This window comes from Engraulis encrasicolus, chromosome 18, assembly GCF_034702125.1.
Source record: "Engraulis encrasicolus isolate BLACKSEA-1 chromosome 18, IST_EnEncr_1.0, whole genome shotgun sequence".
Taxonomy (NCBI): Eukaryota; Metazoa; Chordata; class Actinopteri; order Clupeiformes; family Engraulidae; genus Engraulis; species Engraulis encrasicolus.
In genome coordinates this window covers 17,464,330-17,476,927 of record NC_085874.1, presented here as the reverse complement: position 1 = coordinate 17,476,927, position 12,598 = coordinate 17,464,330, and the positions used below count along the sequence as shown (strand labels likewise).

The window sequence follows — 12,598 nt, the reverse complement described above, 5'->3', positions numbered from 1 at the left end:
ACTCACCAGTCACTTTATAGGTACACCTTCCTAGTACAGGGTTGGACCCCCCCCCCCCCCCCCCCAAGGGGGCCAAATTGTGGCAATAAAATATCCCTACACCATTATTACACCTGCCTGTACTGTTGATAAAATTAAGGATGTATCCGTGTTTTCATGCTGTTGACACCAAGTTTAGACGTGCTGTGTGTTCAGAGATGCTCATTCATATACCTTGGTTGTTGCAAGTGACGAGTGTCTTTCCATCAGCTCAAATGAATCTGGTAATTTTCCTCTGGCTTCAACCAGGCATTTTCGGCCACTGAACTCATAACCTCTGGATTTTTCTTCTTTTTTTAGCCCATTTTCTGTAAACCCTGGAGATGACTGTGTGTGAATATCCCAGTAGATCAGTTTCTGAATTAGTCAAATCAGCTCGCCTGGAACCAACAACCATGCCACATTCAAAGTCACTTAAATCATCTCCTTTCTCTCCCATTCGGATGCTCGGCTTGAAGTGCAGCAGATTGTTTTGACTATGTCTACGTGCCCAAAGGCATTGAATTGCCACCATGTGAGTGGTTGATTAGAAATTTGCGTCAATGTGCGCCTAAAAAAGTGGGCGGTGAGTGTATAATCAACACTGTCTTTTTTAAGTTACTATTCATTGGAACTAATGAAAGGGTAATATCTATTTTACACTACATTACATTTATCAGACGCTTTTGACCAAAGTGACTTACAGGGACGACGTGTTATTATTTGACATTACATTACATTGAACGAAAAATGTCTGCACACTTAAATCCCCTTTGTGTTCTTGTAGTAATAGAGCTCGAAAGTGACGTCACTTCCCCCGATTTCATGGGACCTCAACGGCGTTTTTAGCCGAAAATCGTAGCATGTAATCCAATGGCGGTATTAAAATGATATTTCGTTCCCCTTCGAGTTGTGCCACGAGCTCCTCATATGTTGTTTCTGATATTTTTGTTTAATTTTTCGTACGAACCCCCAAACTTTTTAGAAAGCTGTGTTTCTTCACATTTTTCATGCAAACGGCCTCGGAACAAAACATTGATGCTTCTGCATGAATAATCTTTATCTAGCCTCTTAAACAGCATATTTGGAGCCCAGCGCATATAATGACTGTGATCGGAAGATATTTACACGCTACCATGTTGTTAGATGGTCAGCTTAGGTCCCGTGAAATGCGGAACTAAGGGACGGGACTCGAGCACTATAGGCCAAGCTTTCGGTCTACTGACCTTCCCCAGGGCTCCGGTTAAACACACATTACATTACATTAAATTGCATTTGGCACGTTTTCAACCAAAGCAACTTACAATCGAGGACAAAATCATAGCTGACATCACTAGTAGAACAAAGTGCACAGGAAATATACAGCACAACACGTGCAGATGCTATGTAGGGTTATTAGTAGTGTTGCACCGATACGATTTTTTGGCCCCGATACCTGATACCTGGCTATGCAGTATCGGACGATACCGATATCATACCGATACCACCCTATTTGAAATGTATATATATATGAAGGGCTGTAGTGCATACTACTTGGATGTAAAATCATTGCATGGCTTTGTCAGGCTGCTGCCTACCTTTGTGAAACAGGAAAAAGACTAATACAAAGTGAATCCAGCAAAACGTTTTATACTTTTAAAATACCTCTATGAAATAACTAATTTCAAGGCTGTTTAAGTGTCATACAAGCAGCACCTGTAAATGGTATTGGTGCCCCATTTGTTGGTACTCGCTGATACCGATACCACCATTTTAGTACCGATCCACCGATACTGGTATCGGTATCGGTACAACACTAGTTATTAGTTCTGTGTGTGTGTGTGTGTGTTTTTTTTAAGGTACATCAACACAGGGTTAAGTAGAGTACACAGACGCATCAGCTCAAGCATCAGTGTAGTAGATAGTCACAAAAGAGAAGAGTCTTAACTTGCTTCTTGAAGGCTGAAAGAGATGCGCCTAGTCTTGCTGTACGCCTAGTCTTGCTGTTTTTTTTTCTGTGTAAATGGCCTTAAACTGACCGAATGGCCATTTTTGTTGAGTTATTTTTGTCATGTTGAGCCATGGAGGTTGCGCTAATTAATGTGCGATGCTACGAGAGGGCTCCCGTGAGTCAGCTAAAATCTCCCATAGACTTCAGAGCAAAAAATAGCACCAAATTGTCAGTGGTCTTAATTTAGGAGGCTGTAGTACTTTAGGTTATCACAACAGCGGCGAGAGAGAGAGAGAGAGAGAGAGAGAGAGAGAGAGAGAAGGAAGATGGCAAATGGGTTTGAGTTTTCTAGCTGAACTAAACAGGAAGAGAAACCACACAACTAAGCTTAGAGGCCCATGCTGCTATTCTGTCCTACATGAGCATACTGTACATCTCATGGGTGGTTGTGGTGTTGTGTGTGTGTGTGTGTGTGTGTGCGTGTGCGTGTGCGTGTGCGTGTGCGTGTGCGTGTGCGTGTGTGTGTGTGTTCTGGCTTTTTTAGTCTGTCATGGGTGTGTAGGTGACTGGCATGCACCATGTGTGTAAGCTTATTTCAGCTTGCTTTGTGTATGCGAGTAAGGCAGTCTGGTGGACTGTTTTTAGTATGACTTCTGCATGTGTGCATGTGTGTGCTTATTTAGTGTATGGTGGTCAGACGTGTGTGTGTGTGTGTGTGTGTGTGTGCCTCTCACTCTCTCTCTCTCTCACTCACACGCGCACACACACACACACATTTCCACGTGGGGTGGAGAGACTGGGTGTGCATGTTTGAGTGGGCCGATGAGGTTGGGTAGGGCAGCTCTGCTCTGCTCGGCTCAGCTCTGTGCTGCGCTGTGTGTACTATTCTGGGCACGGCCTGCGCTGACGCTATATTTAGACCAGGCCTGCTTAAAGCCACCCCAGAGACAGCATGCCAGTCTCTCTCTGTCTCTCTCTCTCTCTCTCTCTCTCTCTCTCTCTCTCTCTCTCTCTCTCTCTCTCTCTCTCTCTCTCTCTCTCTCTCTCTCTCTCTCTCTCTCTCTCCCACACACACACTTTAATTCTCTCTCCTTGCCACCCTTCTGTCCTACCGTCTCTCTCTCTCTCTCTCTCTCTCTCTCTCTCTCTCTCTCTCTCTCTCTCTCTTTCTCTCGCATACACCCAGAGCCAATCTGTTGACGTATGAGCTCTACTCATAAACTAAAAACACACCACGCTAGCAAGGGCCACACACAGAAATGTGCTCTGAAATAGCTCTGCAGCACACTTTGAAAAACTTCACGGAAATCGTCTGTAGAGGTTGCGTAGGTCCGTTTTTAATGTTTATTACAATGTTTTTGCAAATGTGCCCTGAATTTCCTTCTAACCCTTTGCAATGACTCTCATTCCATCAAGACCTTTTTACGATCACACGACATTGAAACATTGGAAAATCCGCCTGAAATTCAAACTGGTTTAAGGATGGACATAGTTTGTGGTTCTCCCTAGAAATGTGTCCGAGGTTTTCCTCGAATTGGGAGCTGTGTGAGACATCAGTTTATTTATTTTTTTGCCTTAAATGTTTCCAATACTTGTGCTTTTGTGTGTAAGAAGGAGACAAAAGGAAAAGTGAGTGAGGGAGAGCAAGAATCCTGAAACCATATGCAATGTCTAGGTGAGCATCTCCTCCTGGATTTTTCTCCTCGTGATCTTTCTCCTTATGATTTATGTTCAGCTGGCAGGTTTTGAAATAGAAGCGCCTATAATAAAAACATCCTGACTGGTGCTGCACTACCATTCTTCTCCCCTGTGCCCAGGGTACTGAACCAGAGCCACATCCACAACTCTCACATGCTCATGCCCATTCAGGACAGAACCTTGGAGTTTAGTGGAGGATGCACAGGCTGCATGAAGAATGGAAAATGTAATGTCTTGGTATCGAGAGATACACTTTATATCGTACAGGCCAGACTGGCTGGCAGACACACACACACACACACACACACACACACACACACACACACACACACACACACACACACACACACACACACACACACACACACACACAATGTGTGTGTCCAATTTAGGACTCAGATTGAGCTCACAGACTTTGTGGCTACCAAGGTACACAGTGCAAGACAGATAACAAAACATAGCCTTGTTAATGGAACATAAGCCATTGCATTATCAAATACTCATTCACAGCACTTTCTGTGATCTAAACCAGTGTTTCTCAAATGGTGGGTCACGACCCAAAAGTGGGTCGCGGAGGGGTCATGGGTGGGTCGCGGAGCCGTGGTGTAAGAAAAAAATCGTAATTCAATGATTCGCTAAAAAAAAACATCCAACTTTTCCTGCAACAATTTACAACTTTTATTTTGATAGGCTATTGAACTTGTGTCATCTGTCGTCATAGATAAAATCAGAATTTTTATGCGAGATAGTAGCGTGCAACCAGTCATTCGAGTGTCGCTAAAAAAAATTGGGTCGCGACTGAATGAGAGTGGAAAATGGTGGGTCTCAAGACTGTTCCAGTTGAGAACCACTGATCTAAACCATAAAGAAAAAGCTGAAAAATATTGAAATTGTTGTTGTACACTAGATTTATGAATGTGTTTATGATGAGTTATGCGATCATTGTAGCATTCAGCGGTGTTATGGCATCTGACACATTAGTGTAAAATAGTGCAGTCCTCCTATCAGGAACATGCGCGCACACACAAACACGCTATGCCTTATTCAGGCCTCTCTTGGTTGGTCCAGGCTTTGAGTTAATCAAGGAAACGATTAAAGAATTATCATCAGGTAATTGACAAATTTGTGCAGAAAAGCGTTTCCACCTGAAGAAGCAGCTGTGCTGACATCATTCAGATGTGGAGTCTGCTGAGAAGTCTGGGGCCTGTTAGCCCCAGGCATAGTCTCAACCGGTGGGATGGTAGGCACACAGAAATGGGTCACAGACTCGTCTTGGGTGGGTCATAAGGGGCTTGTTGAAAAACAGTAATAAAAAGGTTACTGTGTCAGATGTAATTCCCTGTCTGAAATGACAAGCAGTTTTTACTGTGTTCAACTGAATTTGTCATGCCGATTTGTTTGTGAGTTTTGAGCACAGGTTTCAGGGATAAAATGTGTTCATGTGTTCATGAAATGGTTATGGGAATAAGGTGCGAGTTGTTGGGAAGCTGCCGCCAACTGAGCTTGTTTCACAAATTGAATTGTGATAGAAGGGTGAGGGATTGGATAAATGCGATAAATGCATAAATGCAGTTTCATTGTGTACAGTGTGCACTTGTGTGAGTGTCACAATAACAATGGGAGTTGGAGTTTCCCAAGTTGGCTTTCAGTTCACCAAAATGCCCTTTAAAACTATAAAGGGGGCGGGGGTTTGGAGCCCCCCACATTTGGGCTTGCATGCCCATGGGGACTTCGGTTCGAGTCCGGCAGGGGTCATTTCCTGATCCCATCCCATCCCGTCCCACTCGCTTCCAGTCACCATCTCAGACTGTCCTATCAAATAAAGGCATAAAACCCCCTAAAAAATATATTTAAAAAAAAAGACATTACGCATTAGTTCACTTCCCTGTGCCAAATAGACATTTACCTCCCATTAGGCAGGGAAGGGCTTTCTGCCAACTTTCCAAGTAATCAACAAAATTAAATCCCCCACAATGTTTATTGACGGAATTTTCTTTGAAGTAAAAAATGTCAACCATTTGTCTTGTGACTCCATGTTGTAAAATCAAAAGGATTTCAAAATTGGTGTGGAGAGTGTGGGTGTCCATGTGTGCATGTGTTTGTATTTAAGTCAAATCTGACTGACAAACATTTGTGAGGCTCCTTTTATTACTTGTTTGGGATTGGCAGACAGATGTGTTTAGTATGCATGTGTCTGAAGGTGCATTTGTACACTGTGTGTGTGTGTGTGTGTGTGTGTGTGTGTGTGTGTGTGTGTGTGTGTGTGTGTGTGTGTGTAGCTTGGAGCAGCTGTGTGGTGGTTGAGGTGTGTAAATTGGTTGGGCAGGTGGGAGCCTCACCGTGACTTGCTGGTGTGACGAGACAACCCTCCCAGCGTCGAACCTCCCCTTGGCATATCACCCCCCTCCAGGTCCACTCATGGCCAGCTGAACTTTTCATGATGCACACACACACATAAACAACACACACATCTCCAAAAATGGCATGCAAAAGCCGCCCATTACACACACACATGCACACACACAGCAATCATTTTTGACCTCAACCTCTTTGGTTTGTCACTGTGGCAGGTTTCTGTATCACCGTCATTTCTTTCCATCTTCCTTCTTTTAAAATCTCTCTCAAGATCTCAAAAATCTCCCTCTCTCAATGGTCAACAGTGTTGCTTTGCTGAGTGTATGATGGGGTTATTAATTCATTTTCTAATATTTTAATATAATAATTAATTTTAGGCATAATTGTCACTCATTTAAAAAAAAAAAACACCACAGTGATTGCACTAATGTATTTATGGAAGTAGGGGTCTGTGTAGGCACTTACATGGGTGTATTTGTGTGTGTGTGTGTGTGTGTGTGTGTGTGTGTGTGTGTGTGTGTGTGTGTGTGTGTGTGTGTGTGTGTGTGTGTGTGTGTGTGTGTGTGTGTGTGTGTGTGTGTGCGCGTGCGCGTGCGCTCTTTGTGCATATGTGCCTGTTTGTTTACGTGTGTGTATGCGTCTCTGCCTTTGTGTATACCGGTATTCGTGTGTGTGTGTGTGCGTGTGTGTGTGTACTGTACGTATGTGTCTGTCTTTGTGTACGTATATGCGTGTGTGTACTGTACGTATGTGTCTGTCTTTGTGTACGTATATGCGTGTGTGTGGCAGTGCTGCGAGTGCCAGCAGTGTTGAGTGAATGATGGGGAGAGCCGTGCCAGAAGGGGCCGGGTGTCACGGTGCCATTTGGACAGCGGTGGCCTGGCCGGCTGCACCATCAGTCAGGGCGCTCAGTAAAAGGTCAGGCCACTCTGACACCCAGTCAGCCTCCCACCGACTCGCTAGATCAGCGTGTATGTCCCGGGTCTTCAACTCGGCACCATTTGGTGCGTTCATGTGAGGGTGTGTTTAGGCCGTATCACATAAAGAATGGAGGGTGCATGTCTGTTCGTCTAATTGTGTGTATGCGGTATGTATGTTTGCGTGACTTGTGTGGAGCTATAGAATACACACACACACTACTGTAGATGTGTGTGTTTTGTGTGGCAGAGCAATAATCTGTATACTGCCTCCTACTGCTGAATTTGAATGTGTGAGCACAGGCTCAGGGAGTACAGTAGGATTCGTGGCTGAAACTGAGTGCGTGCGTGCGTGCGTACGTGCGTACGTGCGTGCGTGTCATTGTGGAGCAGAGTGTGGGCATGGCCTTGGAACAGGGCTTGGATGGCGTCTGGTCCAGCTGCATGGAGCTGTGGTGGCCGGCCCTTCTGCTGATTCCAGAGAAGTCAGAAGTGCTGACACACATGGCCCGCTTGTGGGAACCCGTGGTGCGCGTGTGCGCGTGTGCGCGTGACGCGCGTGTGTGCGTGTGTGCGTGTGTGTGCGTGTGTGCGCGCGCGCGTGTGCGTGCGTGCGTGCGTGCGCTGTGAGGGTGAACGCGCACTGTGTGTGTGTGTGTGTGTGTGTGTGTGTGTGTGTGTGCGTGCGCGCGCGCTGTGAGGGTGAACGCGCACCGTGTGCGCGTGCGTACTTGCGTGCGAGAGCCTACAGGCGGGAGAGAGGAAGGGAGAGCAGGAATATCATGAGTTTCACCAGAGGCTTTCTCCTCTCCTCTCCTCTCCTCTCCTCTTCTCTTCTCTTCTCTTCTCTTCTCTTCTCTTGTGTAACGTGGCTCCAGTGACCAGTGCAATTAAGGCCAGATGAGACACGAAGGATGTGCCACTGGCAATCTCCCCACTATTAACACACACAAGATTACATTACATTGACGCAAACACATACTAGTATACACACGGAGCACACATACACACACAAAAATGAACACAGTAAAGTAGTAAAAAGAACAGTGATTTTCTGTAAAGTAACCAGTCTGTGCCACACACACACACACACACACACACACACACACACACACACACACACACACACACACACACACACACACACACACACACACACACACACACACACACAGGTTTCTTGTCTGTAATCCAAGTTGGCAATTTGCCAAGCTTGGGAGGGAGAGCAGGGGGAGAGAGATGCTACAGATGTGTGATCCGACCGCGCCACTTGAGGGAGATTTTGGGCCACTCGCCCCCCTGTGTCCGACCCACTTGTTGATTGACGCTTAACCATAGACAGATGGCACCCAATTGGGGAAAAAAAAGACCTGCTGTGGGCATGTGTGTATGTGTGTCACAAATTGATTAAGACTGTGTGTGTGTGTGTGTGTGTGTGTGTGTGTGTGTGTGTGTGTGTGTGTGTGTGTGTGTGTGTGTGTGTGTGTGTGTGTGTGTGTGTGTGTGTGTGTCAACAGATGCCAGCTCAGTATGGGCAGCAGGGCATGGGTGGGTACTGCCAACCGGGCCAGCCACCGTACTTCAGCCCACAGCAGCAGCAGCAGCAGCCCCCGACTGGCACCAGCCAACCCCCATACATGCAGCCCAGACCTGGACAGCAGCAACAGGTGGGATACATGCACACACATGCACATTTAGGCCCTTGCTATGCTTGCTGCAGGATACACGTGCGCGGGCACGATTCGTGCGGGAACACGTTGACATGCGCATATCGTGTAAATTTAGTGCGTGTTAGACACTGCAGCCAAATGCGTGCGTTAGGTGCGATATCTTTATACTCGCTGGGGGCGATCGTAAGAAAGACTGCAGTTTCACGCGAGACTGGTGAAAATGAAGATGGCTGCATCTTTTAAGAGCGTCTCATTGAGCTTGTCCGGAATTACAAACATTTGCGATCATACTTCCCTGCTGCACTTTGAAAAAGGAGCGTGCAAAGCAGCAGTAGCAGTATCGTCTCCTTGCCCGCGGAGTACTTCTTTTTGTTTTGTTTTCCTTACAGTCGGTGTTCCCTATATTCGCATCGCAATGTTGCTCTCTCTGCCCCCTGGATGATACCGGCAGTATTTTGCGTGTTGGTCTTCTGCTTTTAAAGCAATGCCGTCTGTTGCTTGCAGTGCCTCGCGTAATTTACGGCTCGCAGCGTACCGAGGGCCTTACACAAGGTTGCATGCATCACATACTTCAAATTCCACTTCAAATTCCTCCAAGGGCAGTAAACGTCCTCCAAGGGCCGTACTATGAACACAAACCAGGATATCCCCCTGCACTTTAGGCCTATACTGAAGGCAGCCACCTTTAAAACAGACCCCACATTCTCTAGGTCCCCTGAGTATAACTTAATTGTATTTCAAATGTAATTTCTAGGATTCCTTTTCAAAATATGTCATATTTCATGTGAAGCTCCATAACATTAAAATTATATCGGAGGCAAAACGGCCACATGGTATGGCCCTTGAGACATAGGTTCCCCACCCCTGACATAGTGTACACACACACACAAACACGTGCACATACACACTTTTGCGCTTGGAGACTCATGTACGGTCACACTATACACGCACTGTATCGGCAAAGCTCTTCTCCTGCTCTGTTTGTGATTGTTTTTTTCCATTCGTTTGCCAAATCCTGCACCTGCTACGTAGCACCTGGTAAGAATTTTGGCATCATCCAATCCATCCAGATTGCAAGCTGTGCTCAGTGCGAGTCTCCAGCAGTGACTTAACAGAGCATTGTTTGGCCTCAGTTATTTGCTAAAAATAAACACAAGGACCACGTCAGGGCATGTTTTTATTCCACAGAAGGTAAACTGTCTAAAGCCTTGTTCACACACGTCACTGCTAGTTACTCGCTCAGCGAGTGCCGTCTATAGAACATCCATGTGTCCTAGCGAGACGAGGAGGCGAGATGGCGAGTGTACAAGTGACGCGATGTGGGCGGATTCCGAGTTGAAAATATTTTCACTTTGATCGAGACGAGTAAGCGAATAACCAATTGGAATGCAGAGTTTGTTACTTAGTTCTCACTTTTGCATTGGCACTTAAACCTGCGGGAACGTTTAGCGGACGTTCCATGAGCAAGTGGCGAGTAGGCGAGTGAGTGAGAAGCGAGTTTTGTATGTGAACGTAGCTTTATAGTGTACTGCATAAAGGAGTTCTTGAAATAAGTAGCCAAGTATTTGTCATGTTAGCTGGCTAAACAATTTGACCTCTTATCCAGGTTGGTGCCATCCTGCCAACTTCAAAGAAAATCATTGTGTCAACTTCCTTTGCACACATCAGCATTATGACCAATATAACCGCTAGTAACATTTGACAGCTTGAAGATCATGTTTAACGGTGCTGACCTAAATATTAGTTTGCTCAGAGTACTGTTCTGCATCGCTCTCTGTGGTTGGTTTTCTCTGTTGTTATGTTATGGTGACATTGCCATTTAGATATTCCTAGATGGCAGAAACTTGGCAGTCTCTTTTATTTTTATAGCATTTTTAAAATGGAATTGTCCCAAAATGTTTCAAAAGGAACAAAGTGCTTTGAAGAGAAGAGGCAATATGATTGACTACTCTATTCAATGGGAAAGGGCTATGGCACGCATACAGCGACACCTCCGGATTGCTAACAATTCCATCTGTTTACATTAGCCCACAACCTTGTCCTTCACAGCAGACTATTTATAGCATTTCACTTAGAGTGAGGGAGCAAAAAAGCCCAACTGCAGTCAGTTTTCTATGAATAACTCAGCCTTTGTCTATAAATAAGAGTCTGTGATTTCTGTGAAGTTACTCTTTACTTGTTGTAATGAGCGAGAGGCTGGTTGGCAATCTTATCAGGTTCTGTGCTGATTAACACCTGGGTGATAAGGAGGCTGCTCTGAATTGTGAATAGAGCCACGTGTAAGACCTTTGGAGATGGCATTCGTCCTGAAAATAAAACAAACAAATAAGTAAAAGTCAAGCCCTTCAGGCTCCAATGAGGTTAGTTCTAAAGTCTACCTTTAAGGTATTTATATTTTTTTGTATTATGACATTCTGTGCTTTTAGTGTTGCAACCTGTCTGTGCAGTATAAGTGAACAGGAACTGTGTAAAATGAAGAGGTTCCTGTCACAGGCTGTTGGCCCTGTATATGAAAGAGCGGAATAACTTCAATAATAATGTTCTCAGAATGCCCCTGTACGTGCTGTATAAAGTGTGTGTGTGTGTGTGTGTGTGTGTGTGTGTGTGTGTGTGTGTGTGTGTGTGTGTGTGTGTTTGTGTGTGTGTGTGTGTGTGTGTGTGTGTGTGTGTGTGTGTGTGTGTGTGTGTGTGTGTGTGTGTGTGTGTGTGTCTACAGAGTGTGACGGGGAAGAAGAGAGCCACTGTTTATGTGTGCATCTGTATCAGTGTAATGGCATTCTGCACATAGAAGTGTGCGCGCAATGCATGCAGTATGTGTGCACCCGCTGCACCAGAGTGTATATGTGTGCAGGGCCTGCATGCATTTACTGTCTTTGGCAGCTCTGGCTACACTGTGCAGGAGAGGGGAGAGGAGAGGAGAGGAGAGGAGAGGAGAGGAGAGGAGATAAGAGGAGGCTGCAGGAGGAGAGGAGAGCAGAGCAGAGCAGAGGAGAGGAGAGGAGAGGAGGCTGCAGTAGTGGAGGGGAGAGGAGAGGAGGCTGAAGTAGTAGGGCGAGTGTGACCTTGAGTAGAACTCTCTGGGGCTCCTCTGCAATATGAGAGAGAGAGAGAAAGGGAGAGCGAGCACATGGCCTTCTCAGCCAAGGCCTGCAGCTCCCATTCACTGTCACCACACTGCGCCACACAGCACCGCACACTTAATTCTCATAACCTTCCAGCTATTATTTTCATTCTCTACCCCTCTAGCTGTCTGGCTTGTACCGTCACACAAACTTTTCCATCACACACACACACACACACACACACACACACACACACACACACACACACACACACACACACACACACACACACACACACACACACACACACACACAATCGTGCACTCACCCTGAGAGTGATGGGGAGAAGTGTCTTCATTTCAATGGTGCCTGAGGCTTCAGAAAGTGTTTCACCAAAGAATTGTGTGTTTGTGTGTGCTTGTGTGTGTGTGTGTGTGTGTGTGTGTGTGTGTGTGTGTGTGTGTGTGTGTGTGTGTGTGTGTGTGTGTGTGTGTGTGTGTGTGTGTGTGTGTGTGTGTTTGTGTGTGTGTGTGTGTGTACGTACGTGTCTAGGTGTGTGTGTGTGTGGTGGGGAGAAGGGGGGAGTGAATCTCAAAGAAAATACTCAAGTAGAGCTTGAATAGATTTTATCCAGCAAGATAAAAGCTGGAGATTCTAGGCTGCTCCACGTGCTAGGACAGCCCCCGACATTAAACCCACTATATCTACAGACATCAAGCATTGTGTGATTTTTTTTTTTTTTTTTACGGCCTATTCACTTGCTAAGTCGTGATCCATCATGTATAATTGCCTGTCTGAATTATTAATTAAGTGTGCTTTTAATTATTAATTAGCGGCGTTAATTATGAAGGCTTAAGTTGTTTTGAAGCGCGTGGTTCAACACCCTGGCTCCTAAGGATGGAAGAGATAAGGCAGACATGGTGTGCACATGTATGCACGCATGCACGC

General features: G+C 45.7%; 1 protein-coding gene across 1 annotated transcript in view; it reads left to right on the top strand.

Moving 5' to 3' along the window:
- arid1b (AT-rich interactive domain 1B) overlaps nucleotides 1-12,598 on the top strand; it is a 104,490-nt gene that overhangs the window by 6,706 nt on the left and 85,186 nt on the right. Inside the window, exon 3 of the mRNA XM_063222676.1 lies at nucleotides 8,436-8,585. Within this exon, the coding sequence (XP_063078746.1) occupies nucleotides 8,436-8,585 (150 nt within the window). The remainder of the gene's footprint in view (nucleotides 1-8,435; nucleotides 8,586-12,598) is intronic.